Below are 17,450 nucleotides of genomic sequence, written 5' to 3'. Positions count from 1 at the left end.
GTTTACCTATGCCCACGCCAGGAGCACTTTTAACACAGAACGTTACGTCAAGTAGTATTGTGAACCATAGAATGGCTTGGGTTGGAAGGGACCTTAAAGATCATCTCATTCCAACCCCCTGCCATGAGCCACTCGCTAGATCAGGTTGCCCAGAATCTTGTCCAAGCTGGCCTTGAACACCTCCAGGGATGGGGCATCCACAGCTTCTCTGGGCAACCTGTGCCAGTGCCTCACCACCCTCTGAGTGAAGAATTGCAGTAAGATAACATAAATGTGTATGCTGCTGACTAGAGTCCAATTTACTATATATTCATAGCCTCTTAAGCTACTCCAGTGCATAGCTGTGAGATAGCTGAGAAAGGTCTGCAAGGACAATATAAAAGGGCAGAGGAAGGACGTACTGGTTTTGTAAACAGCTGTACTTACATGATGTATCACTTGCTGTATAAAAAACAAATAAGCATTAAAAAAAATCAGTCAGTGCCATAAGTGCAGTAACTTGCTCTTATTCTATTGAGAGGAGTTCCTCAAATTTTGTCATGGCTGAGGAGAGCAGGTGGAACAACTGCTGTGAGGTATATAGTGACTTGTGTGGCATGTCTGTACAGAACTCTGCAGACTGGTGCCTCTTCTAGGCAAGCAGGCAGGCTAGAGCAACAGAAGCAGCACTGATGTTGAAGTAGGGCCTTGAGATCTGCTTTGCTTCCAAGACCTGAGCTGTCTAGTTAAAGCTATTTTATAACTTTATATCTGGCATTTTTGTTCTGCAGTATGTGTGTGGCAGCACAGATGCATTGCCTTAAATATTCTGTTTTTCTTTCCACTCAGGTTTACATATTTTCTACTACTTTCCCTCAGCATGCCCTTTTACTTCCCTTGAGTATGAGAGTCTTGCTTGAAGACAATATAACTAATAATGTATAAATTCTTCCACTGCTTAAAAGCATCTGAAAATCTGGGAGCAAATTGAAAAGTAGTTATAAATTTATTCTACATGTGGGTTTTTTTCTATTTTATTCAGCTTGTGTAGGTTCGTAGTTCTTTTGATAAGTTGCTGATGTTCTAATAAAATCAGTAATTTTACTCAGAGTATTTCCACACTTCCAGTTGTGTTAATAGAACTCATGTCGTGTGTGTGGATCAAGGTGCTCTAGTTATTGATTCCAGCAGAGGAAGATCTTCAGCACAGAGTGACATCTCTAACCTGATGCCGTGATCTTTAAGAGAACAGAATGGATTATTCTTTTGTAAACATGTCCATGGAAACAAAATCTTATTGAAGGACTCCAGTTGAGCAAATACTGGTACTGAATTATTTCTTTCGTCCTTTTGACTTGCTTAGGAGTGAATGGTCCAACCTCTGCAATGCAGCTTTATGGCCATACACAAAAAAAACTAATTCTGAAAACTAAAGTGTTTAGGATTTTGCTGGAAAAGTTTAATGCTGTCAATAAACAGTATGATTAATTTTAACATAGAATTAGAGAAGACCTGATGCTGTGACACTGACACTCAATGTTTGCACAATCCTGGAAAGCTTGATGAAGCCAAACATCCTACTTTGAAAACTAGAAATTGCTGCTAAGCACTTTCATCATGCTACAGAATTGTGAGAGCAGTGCCTTTTGCTTATGTATAATAGCAAATCCTGTGTCTTTGGCATCTGCCAGTAACTTGGCTTCATGTGTAGCTGAAAGCAACTGTTCTCCAGCTTGCTATCAGATGCTGGTGTTGCGAAAGGCTTTTCCACATTGCCAACTGTTTTTGCTTGTGACTCCAAATTTTATTGGGACCACTAATTTCATTTAATACAGTAAAGAGGACAACCTAAACAAGGAGTTTGCTCAGTCCTAGAAAGGTCTGAATTTTCAAAAGTCAGATCAAGTGATTTAGAACAGAAGTTCTGTATGGAAAATTAAAAAGGGGGAGGTAAAGGTTAGTTTGTTACATGTAGAAAAGGCTGGAATTCATCAGATCAGAAAGGTCAAGAAATGGTGAATCAGTTGATGAATCAGTTTTTTAACCTCTCTCTCTCTCCCTTTCCTTACAAATATCTGGTACAATATTAACTGATGAGTACTGTGGGATATACTGCCAACCACCCATATCCTTTCAGATAATTCTTAAGTCTGAAGAACTGACGGCAATCTGAGCTTACGTTATGCTAAAGTGTGCTCTACTATATATTATTTGTGTACTGTAAAAGACATGGTATACAAATATAATATACAAAATGTATACTTAGCAATCTTAGTATATATTGGTTTTCAGAAGAATGATAGAAGAACAAATTACAACAAATGTTTTATAAAATTTCTTTTATAGCTAGAGAGCTGCTGCTGTTTTGCTATACATCAAGATTGGTATAAAATTGTATTATTGCCTTTCGTTTTTCAAGGCAATTCTTTTGGTACATCTGAAATGTTTGCTCGTTGAAAATAAGCAAGTTTTTAGGATGTTAGATGAAAGATGATGAGTAAATATTAATGTAAAAAGGTCTATGTCTTGTCAGAGGCTTTACATCATGTCTCTGCAAGCATTTATGGTGTATAACTCACTAGTAGATAGTTGAATAGCTTAAAACAAGGGTAAACAGAAAGGCACCATGGTCACCTACTGTGACAATAGTGGTATGTAATGAATATGATACTAATTTAGTCCATGCACAAACTTCATGCACAACTGAGGTTTAGTAATATGGATGTGTATTTCCAGGCATAACTATGCATATTTACAGACCTATTTAGGCAGTGTGGTACTATCAGCATGCTAATAGTTTTAGGTTAGAGCTAAAATACTGCGGTACTGAAACAAGGGCTTAGCTGAAAAATGTTCTTCTTCAGGTAGAAGTAGAAAAATGACTTCTGGTCATCCTCAGTTTACATCCCCAGTTTTGTATCCAGATTTCTTCAATATGCTTTAATTTGCCTTATGTGGCAATTATTATTCCTGCGGATATTTTAGGAAAGCCAGGACACTTGTCCCCAAATAGTCAAATGCTAATCTATTATGGCAATGGCACAGGCCTATGTCAGTTAACTGAGTATTGCAGTTAAGGAATATCTTGCTGTATTTGCCTTCACAAACAGCTGTATCGACAGAAGTTTGTACTTTACATATGACCTTGTAGTTGGTTTAAGTAAGCATGTGAACGTATAACTGGAGTTCATCGTTTCTACGTAGCTAAAGGGCAACAAATCCTGTCCAAAATAATGATGATGCTAAAGTGTGCTTTGCCTATATAGGCATGTATGTTAGTTTTATCTTATGTCAAGTGTAAGTATTTAAGCATTGGTATTGTGTACCTAAAAGAAAAAAAAAAAAAAAAAAAGGTGCAAAGCTCTTAGCTAATGAATGCTTCTAGGCTGTTAAACTTGTATATCTAAAGGTAAAGAGATTCCACATGAATGTGGACACTTGCATTTTCAAACTATTGTCAATAATTAAGTTTCTGCTGTAACTTGTTTTGCATTTTGAGCAACATGGCAGAAATTCCTGTGGATGTTCTGAATTTGTAAGGTGCTCCGATATCCTGTGGCACTAATGATATGGTTACTGTAAGCAGACCGAGCTAGGGTAGTAGCTGATGAAACCATGCTGAAGGATACTCTTTAGTCAATATACACCATCCTTCCACAAGAACTGTAAAGATACTTCCCTATAGGTAGCTATGTCAGAAATATTGGCTGTGTTAACAGCAGTGAAGCTGCAACAGTGCAGGGTAGTCAGCGATTCTGTGAATAAATACCCAAGGTGGTGGGTGGGTTTAGGTAGTCTGCTAGTGAAGACTATGGTGCTGTGCCTCACTTCCTTTTCATTTGCATCACCCAAGCTGTTTTTAATCTGCATATGTGTATTCGTGCTGAATTGTTACGGTGAATTAAGTGCAGATACAATGTGGTACAAGTGGTTCTGCTTTCTGCTAGTAGCTGGTGTTTTTTCTACTTCTTAGTCAATGCTAACTAGTTACATGCAGATTCGGTCTGTAAAGTGCCTAACATGAAGCACCTATAGGTGATTCCTGAGCTAGATTCCTGAACTAGAAAAGTTATTTAGAAAAGGTAATGATACAAGAAGCTACAAGATACAAGATCTGTTTGTAGTCTTTTTATAACAGTATATAGTGAAATACATGGCTTTTTCTCTCTCATTAAAAGATGTGTAAGAATAGAAGGACACAGGTTGAGGCTTAAGTAACAAGTAAAACCATGTTTTTAGGACTGTTCTACAGGAAATGCAAGCTGGTTTCTAAGACAGAAGTTACCCACGACACCAAGCTCTTCAGCTTAATGTTGCCTAAGAGCACCCATCTCCAGGTTCCCACTGGACAACATGTTTACCTCAAACAAATCATTGCAGGTAAGAAAAATTCAAAATGTGACCTGGATATATTAACATAAATCTCTATTTTGAGTCTATATTGTTTGCATTAAATTTGCTGGATGTAGAATACTTTTTGTATTCTTCAGCTACATTTTTGTCTTTTGTTTAGGGACAGAAGTAGTAAAACCATACACACCTATATTGCCTTCTTTAACGCTGGATTTCAAACAACCATCTTGCCATGATGGTGCACATATATATTTAATGATCAAAATTTATTCCTGTGGACTGTTCACGCAGGCACTTGACCACCTACAAATTGGTGAGTATATGGTTTGGGGGGTTTTGTGTTTTGTTTTGCAGCAATTGCTTTATCTGTTCAGTTTCACTGTCTGGGTATTGTGATGTTCTTATTGTTTACCTCCTTTTAAACTGGGGCATACTTATAGCTCTCTCTAAGACTTATTCTCCATGCCCCAAATGTACAGGCTTATCCTCAGTGTAACTAGGAACTGTCCATTACATAACATTCTCTGGACTGATCTTCTAAATATGTTCATTTTGTATTTGAGTAGATATAATCTTAGAAAGTCTTATTGTATTTTTAATTAAAGAAAACTAGTTCTGTTTTATTAGACTTAAGATATACTTCCTTTTCTATTTCAGATATAAGGAAGATTTTTAACAATGACTTCACAAATGTTTATGTACTAGTATAATGTAGAATCCATCAAAACAAGACATTTTAATTGAACATCTGTTCCTTTAACAAAAATAATCAGTATTTGCTATGTATAATACTTTTCTGTAAAGAACACGAATGCTACAAAGATGGAGTATAAAGGAACCTTTTAAAAATCAGAATGCTAGTTAGCTTGTTCGTCTCATTAAGATTTACCATTCTGTTTTGACTATACAGGGGACTATATTTCTGTCAGCAATCCTGAAGGTAACTTCAAGAAGTCACAGGTTCAAACTTCAGAAGACCTCTTTTTGCTGGCAGCAGGCACAGGCTTCACACCAATGGTTAAACTGCTGAATTTTGCTCTGACTGAAGTTAGTTGTCTCCGGTATGTACATATCTTATGATTTAGCACCAAGCTACTGTAATTTATAAGAAGAATGAGATGAAATGTGAGAGGCAAATCTCAGTATTAATAAAACAAAAAAAAAGAAAAAGCATGAAAGCATTTTTCTTTGGTTTATGCCAAAAGCTGGAATGCTTTAGGGAATACTCTGTCAGAGTCTTCGGGAACTTGCACATTTGGTTATTGGCTACTGTCAACAAAAGGGGTTGATTTGCATTTTGGATTTTAGTTATGATATAAATGAGTTCATCAAGTAGAAAATCTGATTTCTTTTTTAAAACTAGTTTTACATTTGAGTGCTTTCTAATGTTGAAAGTTGCGATGTAGGTATTGTTTTCTAATTGAGAAATTATGGTTGTTTAGTTATGGCTTCTGTTTAACCTTTTATAATACCTTACATACATTTATATTGTTTTCACCTGTTAAGCAATAGTAACATATTTTTTACTGGAATAGTTCCAGTTGTCACAAAAGAGCAATTTATGTAAGCATGGGTTTAAGCTTATTCAAATGCATAAAAATGTGAGTATTGGAGATATGTTCTGTATGCTGCTCATAAAATCTCCAAAAGGAAACAATACTTCTTGCTGAAGTGAACTTGTTGTTTTGGCCACTTACGTCCTTCAGAACCCCAGAACTAGTACTTCTGCTTGACATGATTGTCCATGTGTATGCTGAATGTACTTATGTGTGGCCTGGCCTGGCAAATCCTATTCTTTGCTGTATGTGGAGAGAACGTACTCATGTCTTCTTCAAGTGTGTGTTGCCGAAAGTACATTTCTACAATATCATTCCTTTCATTGGTTTAGGCAAATCTTGCTACAATTTCACTGCATCAGTCAAACTTTTTATTGTGTTTAGTTGTAGTTGTTTTCTTTTTGATATCAGTTCTCAAAATCATTTCTTTTTAATTTATGGTTTTGTTGCTTTGGAAACCTGCCCCTTTAAAGTCTTCTATATGTATCTTTCTTCAGGTATTGCTCCATCTGTTTTCATTCAGGCATGTTTTTGATTGTTTTCTTTGTTTGTCACTCTTTGTTTTCTTTGAGGGCCAGGAGAGTAACTATTAAACCTACCATTGCTGAGGCTTCAAACTTGGAGAACAACTGCTAGCTGGCTGTTTCTTTTGCATGTCTGTCTCCTGTCTAATGCCACTGAGGAAATTTCTTCTTCTCATCCTTTGTGCTCAAACCAAAAAAAGACACCAGAGCATAAATTTACTATCTACTTCATTAACTGAAGCATAAGTTGAGACACAGATCCCTTTCTGTGCCTGAAGTCGTCCCTGAGTTGTGACTTAAGTCCGTTGGCTTCAAGAGATGACTCTTTCAGGAAGTCTAGAGATACAACAAAGTAAATACAGCCAACAGCTGGAGAGACCTGAACTGCTCTAGTGCTTGAAGCCTGTGACAAGTGGTCACAGAAATCTTTGAAATAAGAAACATTGCCATAAGAAGGTTGCAAAACTGGAGCAGTAATACATGCAACTGAGCATCCACGTGATCAGTTAACTCAAGACTTGGTTGCATCGTTTCTAATCTTCCTCTAGGCTCCATTGTGGTGAACAAATGGACCCAGTGCTTCACTCAGAAATTACCAGCCTTTTTTGAATCACAGCTTTGGAAGCCCTACTGCATTTTTAACCTCTCCCACAAGATCAGCACACTGATCCTTCCATATTCAGTAACAGTTATGTGTTCTTCCTCTGTTACCTATCGGTGTCTCTTACCCACTTGAGAATTGCTAGACTTTTCAAGACTTGAAGCAACTGGTTGAAGACTGTCCCTCTGTGGGCAGGAATCTCTTTGGAACCAGGCTGTTGGATAACTCTTCGAAAATTTTCAGACTACACAGAGGTTTTGGGTTAGTTACTAACTTCTAAAAAAGACCAAGGTGTACATGAAGTGGTAGTCCAGTATTTTTAAGTATCTTCACTGCGTAACCATAGAGATACTGAGGCAGACTGCCTCTTCTTTTAGTAGTATCTCTGCTCAAGTTTTCTCACCCTTTATTTTACCATTTAGTTACTACAGACCACTTGATTATGTTTTACAAATGTAACTGTATATACTGTCTTTCTCCTGTTTTCAGCAGGAAACTGCCTAATTTCATTTGGCTTGAACTTTCAGTGTAGACATACATCTAGGTAATGGACAAATTTTGAGTAGTTACGGCATTTGTTTTACTGTTTGTAATTTTGAGATTTCCTCAGCTTTTCAAATCCCTAGGTACAGTTCTCAGTCCCATTCTCAGTAAATAGCAAACTGTGCTATGGTTTGATGTGAGACAGACACTAGCACTCTTTATTAGAGTTCAACCATTTCTGCAGCATCTATGAGGAAAATCTTTTTTCTTGAGAGGAGAAAAATGCGTTAAGCTAAAAATAACCTGGGAAAAGTAGGAGCCTAAATTAAAAATACTCAGATTTTGATCCGTTAGCATAGTTATATTTTTTTTGAGATCTGACCATGCTGGCATCTTGAATTTGGATTTTGATTACATTCAAGCAGACCCACAAGCAATTCTCATGTGTGAATAAATGCAGAGTATACAAGAGATTCTTGCTTGTGTTGGGTGTGGTCTCTTGTAAAAAAAATGAGCAACATGAATTCTAAAAGAATGCGTTGTCATGTGTGTCTTTATTTAAACTGTAATGTAAACCAAAATGTGACAGTGAGTGTAAAAAGTCCTAACTGAGGAGAGTACGCCATAGCTCAGCTTTAAAAGGAAATGCAAAGAATTACTTGTAGGGGCATGTTTTGAAAGAGATGAGCTGTGTTTGCATTGCTTTTAGCAATGTTTTGCCTCCAGCGTCATGCTTTGCAGATTTTCTTAATAGATTACATTTTTGTCGATGTGAACTGTTGTAGTTTGGGAGATTACAAAAATGGAAAATATGCCTGACCTTTAATTCTCTTTAAAGCTGTTGCAGAGGACAGTTTTACAGACTTGCTACTGTTTTCCTGTGTCTTTGAATTCAGACTCTCATAATAGATATTAATTTGTAATACAGGGTTTTATTCAATATAAACAGAGGATGTTTTGGCTCATTATGTCTTTATGAAGCACATTTTGAAAGAGTATAAAGGGTTTAAATTGGAGGCCAGTCTTCTTAGTAAAACTAAAAAGGATTACGTGTACTGCAATAATCTGTTTCTAGAAAAGAATCTAAAAGCATACTTTATTCTTGTATTGCTATTGTCCAGTAATTACACGTAATCCTTTTTTGTGAGGACAGAGAGTATGTGCTGTTTGCGTACACGGCTCTTCCAAAGCATGGTTTATTGTCAGTAGCAAATGATATGGGGCTGCCTGGCTTTGTGAAATAAATTAATCACCTGACACAATGCTTGGGAAATACTACAGAGTGAATTTGGATTTTGTTTTTTTAACTTATTGAGTGGAAAACTAGTATGTGAGGTAAATATAACATGAAAGCAAAACCAAGGACAGAAAAAACAGTAGTAAAAGATGCAAATCTTGACGTTTTGTCCATAACCAGAATAAACATGGTAGGTAACGTGTGTGAAAGACTTCTACACCACAGACAGTGCTCATATCTACTCTGTCATTGAAGGATGACCAGAAGTGCTTATTTTAACTCTTCAGCATGATTTCTTGGGTACTCAGTACTAGCAGTTAGTTCAGGCTGCAGCAGCATATGTTTTCTTACTAGTCAAAGTAAATGAGTTTTTTCTTCTTGTCTTGGAGGCTCGTTAGGTGTTAGAATCTCTTGATCCAGTACAAGCATAAAGCTTTGTGTTTCTGGCTGCTCTAGGCATATGTTTTCTGGTATTATTTTTGCTGTTTACCCACTTTTTTTTTTTTTAGAAAATGTTGCAAAAGTATCTTGTGTGTGTGTGTATATATATTTATATATGTATTTATGTTATGTATGCACCTCATGTACATTAATATATATAAACAAAGTAAACATAATTTGCATCAAAAATTATCTTACCATGAAAAGTAACAATTGCCCTACCTTTGGATTGTGTAAGCTAGAACACAAATTGCAGAGAAGGTTGAGGAAGGATCTGGATAATGACTTAATGGTCACTTTATGACTTAATGGGCGCTTCAGCTGCAGAAGCAGTTTCTGTCTAGTTCTAGGCCAGTGGTAACTGAACCTCTGAGGTAGTACTGCTAACGGTGATGAACCCGCAGCTTTCCTACATAGTTTTTTTTGTGACTATCTTGCATCATTGGATTCCCATTCTTACTGCTTAGCCTACGTCTCCCTATTATTTTTTAAGTCTGTTATTGTCTACAATAAATGTGAAAAGCAATTTATTATTTCCCTGTCTGCAATATCTTTCTGTGTATGAAGCCATAATGATCTTTGTTCATCTTGTTTTTTCTCTTAAAGGCCAAATTGTATTTGGCTGAAGTATTCATTTTAAAGAATATCTATGCAGGTTTTTTTCCTATTTAAGATGACACTTCTTGAAATTCCACTTCTCTATAAGATGGGGTACATAATATAAAAAGGGTGTACAGAGTTCATAAACCGGCTATTAATTGCAGTAGTAGTGCTCAAATAATATCAAGAGACCATTAAATAAAACCTGACAAATAAGTATATTGTATTCTCAGTCATGCCTTAGTAACTTTAAGAGATTTTATTTTTCTTAGAACAGCAGTTCTTGAAGTAGAGATTGCAATCACAGGGTTGTGGCATTTAGAAGAGAGGTCACAAATCCAACAGCTTTCAGGTACAGCAAGAAATTTCTTATAGTGGGTTAGAAGCAAAAAGGTTTGAGAATTGAAGAGTTACATTGTCATTGTAAAAGTCTTCTGTATAATCCAGTAACTTCTGATTCTTTAACAAGTGTTTTAAATACAGAAACAATTTGTGCTTAAATTTTATTTATTTCTTTTTAAGGACAGTGAAGTTGATCTTCTTCAACAAAAAGGAAGATGACATACTTTGGAGAAACCAACTAGAGGAATTAGCTCTTAAAGATAAAAGGTACTTACAACTCTTGTATCATCCCAATGTATAGGGGAACAAACCTTGGGGCATGTAGTAACTGTACAGCTCTGGCACAAGGATAGATCCTGCTTCTGGAAACTTTTAGCTAGAATTTAATGAGACATAGGGATTGGAAGGAGATTTGGTTATATGTGCCACAGATATCAGCAGGGTATGTCATTGCCTTCTGGGAAGCAAAGAGTTTGTTTGATATGACAGTGTTTAATAGATGTTTATTGAAGATGGAGTGTTAGATGAGATGTTAGCTGAGAAGCATTTAGAAGGTGAAGAAAATTAGCCTTAGTGATAGAAAATAGAGATATGCAAAGAGAGGGATGGAAACAATAGACAAAGATAGTCTACCATTGGAAGATTATTTTCAATTTAGTGAGGTGTCTTGAAAAGTCTCTTTGGTGTCACTTGGTTGCAAAAATACTGATATAGAAATTCCAAGTTCAAATTAGGCCCTACTTTCATTGTTACTTGCTGTTACTTTTCTCTGTTACAAAGTAATTATGGGTTAAAACGCGCTAGTGCATAGGTAATATTCATTTACCAGGCCGTAGTTCTGTCAGGAGATGTAGGAATATATATGAGGTTGCCTTTTAATTTCAGTACCCTTGCTTTTATGACTAGCTAAATTATCAATGCCTAGATATTAGGTGAAAGAAGTATGTTTTGTTCGTGCTTGCTTAATTCTTAGTTGAAATTGTATGAACAAGCTAATTTACATTGTTCCTTCCTAGCATTGATGTGAAAAATCAGTATTCTTTCAAACGTAGTGATGTCTGGCACCTTCAAAGCTTCATAGTCTAGACACTGCAATTTTACAGCAAAATCCCTTTCTCCCTTTCAATAGGAGCCTTAGATACACAAGTGCTTGTTTTTCACTCAATAACTACTCTTAGTGGATTTTTGAAGCCAGTTAGAGTATTTTCTCGTTAATGAAATTGTGCTGACATTTTCATAAGTTTGGCTAAACATTCTTATTTCCCCGTTGATGTATTGAGCTACACCAACATTTGTATAGGTAAATAATGGAAAAACAAAATCTGTGCTTTAGTATCTTGAATGGTACCAGTTATTTTTTTATTTATTTAAAGGAATACACAACTAAAATTTTGAACATTTGAGGATTGCATTTAAGAATTAATTATCCAATATTGGAGGTGATTTGATTGACCTAGTTGGTAGGAACAACTAAATGTCTGTGAGAACTGATAGTGTGCAGTGAGAGTATAGCACAAGAAAGTAAACCTAGAAAACATCAGTGTCTCACTAATATCTTGTATAGCAGATTTCCAATCAAAGGTGATGTTTCTGAACTATTCTTCTGCTTTCCAGGTTTGAGGTTCAATTTATTCTTTCAGAACCAACGAAGGACTGGGGCGGTAAACAGGGGAAGATTTCTTTATCCCTTCTCTCTGAGTGTGTGAAAAGAAGCAGAAAAGACTCCAAAGTGCTTATCTGTATCTGTGGTCCAACACTTTTTACAGAACAGGGAGTAGAGTGAGTATTTTAGATGATGAATTAGAGAACGATGATTTTTTTTAATTTGATCACCTAACCAACCAGAATGTTTCTGACTTGGAAGTCTTTCAAAAATGGCTTGCTGGTGTTAGGTTAAGAAATTGAGTTACTAAAATTCAAAGCTGCTCTTCTATCACAAGCAGTTTTCTTCATTTTTATTAATGCATTTATTTGCATCTGTACTCAATACTTTCATTATATGCCATATATTTAAGGATAAAGGGCTCTCTAACTTTTTCTTGCCCAGTTTCAAAATATTGAACCAATATTGATGTCACAGCATTACTGAAGTCAAATTTGTGGATTTAATGGAGGGTGGAGTTGTCCAATAATCGTTATCTTTTGAGAAATCTGAGATACTTAATTGCTCATGTCTGAATAAAGGCAAGATAGTGCTAGATAGCTGCAGTGCTTCATCACTGTCTGTGGTGTGTTTTGGGTTCCAAATACTGTTCTTACAAATTTACTTTCTGACTTTCAGATACCTGAGGGATCTTGGATACTCCCAAGAAGAGATGCACGCTTTTACTGCATAAAACCATATGAGGATATCAATGTCTGTTTGTACAATACAATCTTATTTATTTACCTTCATGAATTTAAATAAGTGAGAAGCAATTTTGTAAAGACTTGAAATTTCACTCTTGGTACCAAACTGTTTCTTGGAGGAAATACATCTTTGACAAAAAATTTTATACTGTGTTTTATCTTGTCTTTGTAAATATTTTTGCTAATACTTTAGTCATCCAGGATGTTAATTTATTGTAGAGGGAAGCAGAAGTGTATAGTATACATTATGTAGGGTATTTCATGTTGTTTGTCTGTGAATATTCTTAAATTTATTGCAAGCACTGATTTTAGGTTTTAACCTGAAAAGCTTATTATTTCTTACTGTAAAAAGGCTGCAGAGCAATACTGTCCAAATTTAAAAATTGCACTGTAACTCAGGTAACCAGTTATTCAAAAATGTTCGTTTTCATCTGAAATCTCTATTTGACTTGCAGGTGATCCAATTATGTTTTCTGGCTTTGTAAACAAAGAATAAAAGTAACTTTGGTAAAACAAAAAATTATCTCAGATAATAATAATAAAAAAATTTACATTACAAAATGTATTTTTGTAAATTTTCTTTATTTTCAGTTTATAATGTGATACAGAAGGATTTCCAGAGGCTTAGGACACCAACTGAGAACTCATTGCAGAGGCATAATCTTGGTCTGCCATGAAGTTTTCTGTGTGGCTACATTGATATTATTCATCACTTATCTTGAGCTGTTCTGAGGGTAAAAACATGATAGCCTGTGGCCTGCAGACACCATGGTAAGGACCATGGAAGTACCTAAAAATAATTTGACAGGTTACAGTATTATTAAACATAATGTAATAAAAGAAACCCGTAGATTCTAATACCACTATTGAAAGTACGTCATGAGCCTGTAATTTGCTGTCAAATAACAGCTTGGACAAAAAAAGTAGTAAAGCAGCTACCACCATTCTAGATGTGTCAGTAACATCTGTACACATTCATTCACTATTTCTGTTTGCATCCTCCTTTTATGTGTTGAATGGGTGTTTATTCCTAAGAAAGCAGACTTGTGATTGTGGGATCTATAATTTGGCTTTCATGGGAAATATCTTAATAATGCCTTTTTGAAAGGTTAAATTGCTATCTGACAGTGACTGACTATCCTAAACTGAGCTATCATCTCTTTAGTGCCCTCTCATGTGTTAGACTTGAAGTTAGAAAAGGATATGGCTGTCAGTCATTGCCCATGGGTCACAGCGTATTTCAGTAGTAGAGTCATTGTTTTGTCATCTAGAAGGATCTAAAAGTTTTCAGTTACAGTTTTGCATTTGTGGAGATTTGTATTACAAAGCCCAGGTGCTCTGAACAGGTTTCTTTTCCTCTGAGCAGAAACATCAGTGTTACATTGGAAAAACAAAATGCTTATAAAATTAAATTTTATAGTTTTTTTTTCTTCTGTCACAGATGCAAGATTAGTGTGGTGACTTCAAAAATTACATTTTGGTGTTAATGACTAAAGTTTACATCTTCCATAGCATACTGAGGATTCCTAATTTCCCATCGCTCAAGATCTGATGGGATCGCTGTGCTAAAGGAAGCTTTTCTGTTACCTGTGTAAAAGGACTTCATTAATTCCCTCCCTGTTGGGCTTTCTGGTTGTAACAGGTTACTTTGCCAAAAAGATGCCTTTTCTGCTCTCACTGTCTGCATCCACGTTAATCCAAAAGGGCAAAATATTTTGAATAAGTAGCTGCTGTGACTTGGTGCTTCAGTGATTTTTATCCTTTGACTTAGGACCTGTATTCAGGCTATGACTTCCCAAAGGCTTTGTGCAGTCCATCTAGTGTTCATAGATGTGGAACTACTTCAGAACAGGTCTAGAAGCTTGGGAAGTCTGCAGTTACTGTATGTGGTTTCTGAAAGCTTGTTTCCAGTCTGGTGTACTACTGGGAATTGCTGTTTACAGTTGCCTCTTGAAGGAAATCGTGCTCTTGGAGACTTCAGGGCTGTCAGAAAGGATGAGGAAGTAGACTCTGAAGAGGTCAATGCTAGAATATGGAAGTTTCTAAAGAGGCTTTGGGAACATGCAGGTCCCAGTGTTACTAGTACTAGTAACTAGTGCCCTAGTACAGTGCGTGATAGGAAGCTGTCTAGAACTGGTTTCTTTGCAAGCTTAAAGTATACTTGTTGCTGAGGGCTGTTGCACACCTCTAGCAGCTGTATGAGAAGAAATGAGCTATCATGTCTTTACCCTTGGCTTATAGGATCTGAATGCTGCAGTAATAATTAAGCAGGAAAAGGAACCAAATGGGTAGCTGCTCTTGCATGTCCAACAAGTGGTTGAGTGCAGAAGTACTATGCTGTGGTGGTTCTTCCAGATCATGGGGCTGGAGTAAACTTCCCGGATCTTGGGCTGCTTCTGTCCACATGAAAAAGACCAGTCTAATTCTAGGGCTTGTGGAGAGTGTATTTTTCCTGGAAATATCATTAATCAAAGCTGAGTAATATTGAGATGCTGATGTTACTAATGAGGAGCAAAAAAATATTGTGACGTCCTTGGAGGTTTCAATATGCAAACTTGTTACCTTGGAAAACATTTGAACAGTTGCCTTCAGTAGTTTTTTTATAGTTCATTCATTGGCAGTCACTATCAAGCACCAAATTCAGAAGTGTTTCTGTTCGTGGTAAGAATGGAATATCAAAAGCTGGTCTAGTGAAGGGGAGAGGCTGGAGATTCCTGTGTGAGATCATTCATGAATAAATATCAAGTTACCAGTTTTACTGTTTGGACAAATGCACTGTGGGGATCGCATTCCACTGCAGAAGAGAAAAAAGCTGATGATCCTACAAGGTGTGACATGTTGAGCATCAAATAGTGAGAGTGTTTCTGCTTTCTTTTGGGATGAATGAATAGACCTGTCAAATGACTTGTTTTAAGTAATACAAAACTAGTATTCTTATGCAAAGTTTCATACTTTGGCATTTTAATTGTTGCAAGTTACAGTCACTGAATTATTGTGGGTAACTTAATTTATTCTCATCTGTTTGAAGTGTTGTTTTTTTTTTTCAAACATCTGCACACTACAGTTGTGTTATAGTGGCATCTAGTTCTCAAAAAGTACTTGAAGTGCCATCTTGCAACTTCAGATGGTTGTATTCTATGGCTGATTGTTACAGAGGAAGAGATCAATACTTTGATATTTTCTGTAAGCTTAAAAAAATATATTGTCAAAGCACATAAAATAAATGCAGTATTTGTAACTGATATTTCCTTAGCTGGATCATTACCTTATGACATAATTTTAAGAATTTGTGCATCTCTGGGACTGCAACAGGTTTATTTCCTGAAAGGTGGATTTTTTTTTGGTATGTCCAACACTGATATGACTTTCAGTCCTTTTGCACGATTTAAATGACTTGCCATGACATAGAATGGACTTTAAGCTTTCAGTTGGTTAAATTGACTTTTACAGTAAGTTTGTGCTCAGCAAAATGATAACACTACCCAGTTTCTGTTGAAGCTGACCTGCAGATTCAGAATTACTGGATGGGAAAAGGAGAGAGGGAAGAGGCTCTCGTGTGCTGTGCAGAGGTTGATGAGAAGAGCTCCATTTTCCTAGGAAACAAGACTAGAAATGGAAGGTGACATCAGAAAAGTATTATCCTATACTGTTTTTATATCAATGACCTGGTTAATGTCAGAGAAACAGCCTCTGAAATCAGTGTTGCTCAGTGCCATCTCTGGATGGTAGTTCACCAAGAAACAAACCTGTTTTAGTTTACCAAAAGGAACTTTGAAACGTTTATCAAAAGGCAGGGACTTAATCTCTGTGTTGTCAGTCTCAAACAAGGAACTTCTGTGGAAAATCTTTTATGGGGAAAAAGGGACCTCTGCAGTCTCTCAGCTCTTTGTTTGGAACATGTTCTTGGATAGACTTACGTAATTCTTGTTGTATGTACAGGCGTAAATATGTTTTTCCTAATCAGAATAGTATCTTGAAGAAATAAATACTCTAGTGTAATATATTAATAATAATAATCTGCCAAGAGACTATTCTTAAAATACTTGTTCATCTGCACATGAAAAATAAAATAGTTAATATTATACAATATAGAAGCATAGAATGGTTTGTGTTGGAAGAAACTTTAAAGATCAACTAATTCCAACAGCCCCGCAATGGGCAGGTACACCTCCCCCTAGAAGGTATGTAAGAAGGTGTGTAAGAAGTTTACATCATATTTTGTTGTTGAAGATATTCCAATTGAAATTCCAATTATACATTTTAATCCATTAATACTAGTGTTTCATAGTTAGCTGCTGTTTACCATTGATAGTGAAAAGGAATGACAAACTGTAATGATAATTTGTTTGTGAGTTGTATTTTAAAAACTCAGCTGCTTGGCTTTTGTTGCATTTAGTACATGTGAGGAAGACCATTGTTTAGTTTTTATAGGAAAACCTGATTTGCACATAAATCAGTTCTGGTTCTGGAATACTTCCATATTCTAAGGCTGATTAAAGCAGGCTCAGAAGAACCAATATGAAGTGGCATAGTTGATTATTTCTGTGGTGCTGCTCGAAGAAATGTTTGTATGTTCATTAGGAGAGAAGTGTTTATAAAAAATAAAAAATCTTTTAAAAACCACCTAGTAAAATATAAGGGATATGAAGAATGCAATCATTCAGTAGGTCTTCATTAACAACAACAACAAAGCACATTCTGCACAAACACAATGTTTTGCTTATTTCAGAGCATCGGTAGTTCCTACTGTTCTGGAGGAGGTTCTGGTAAGGCAGAAAAATTTGCTCTGTTTTCTCCTCTCATGCATTTTTTTCTGAGCAAAATTGATTTTTTTTGGAGGAGCCACAGAAGCCTCCATGTAAGTATACCTTTTGTCATAATAACCCTTAGCTGCTTTTCTTGAAAAATTCCTGCATTATAAAATTGTGCAGCAATTGCCTTATTTTAAGATAGACACACATTTTATATTTTGTATCAGTGACCTT

The 17,450-nt window shown here is 36.0% G+C and overlaps 1 protein-coding gene across 5 annotated transcripts in view; it reads left to right on the top strand.

Annotated features, from left to right (window-relative positions):
• CYB5R4 (cytochrome b5 reductase 4) overlaps positions 1-13,026 on the top strand; it is a 100,227-nt gene extending 87,201 nt beyond the window's left edge. For 4 of the 5 annotated variants that reach the window (XM_066994607.1, XM_066994606.1, XM_066994605.1 and 1 more), the window contains 6 exons: positions 4,219-4,359; positions 4,493-4,645; positions 5,243-5,393; positions 10,297-10,383; positions 11,731-11,895; positions 12,398-13,026. In XM_066994607.1, coding sequence (XP_066850708.1) covers positions 4,219-4,359; positions 4,493-4,645; positions 5,243-5,393; positions 10,297-10,383; positions 11,731-11,895; positions 12,398-12,452 — 752 coding nt within the window. In that variant the 3' untranslated portion in view covers positions 12,453-13,026. Of the gene's footprint in view, positions 1-4,218; positions 4,360-4,492; positions 4,646-5,242; positions 5,394-6,460; positions 7,275-10,296; positions 10,384-11,730; positions 11,896-12,397 lie in introns of those variants that run through there. The other variant, XM_066994609.1, reaches the window with a different exon arrangement.
• The last annotated feature ends 4,424 nt before the right edge of the window (positions 13,027-17,450 follow it).

Source organism: Anser cygnoides, chromosome 3, assembly GCF_040182565.1.
Source record: "Anser cygnoides isolate HZ-2024a breed goose chromosome 3, Taihu_goose_T2T_genome, whole genome shotgun sequence".
Taxonomy (NCBI): domain Eukaryota; kingdom Metazoa; phylum Chordata; class Aves; order Anseriformes; family Anatidae; genus Anser; species Anser cygnoides.
The sequence above is the reverse complement of the archived record's forward strand: the minus strand, read 5'-3'. Positions and strand labels throughout refer to the sequence as shown.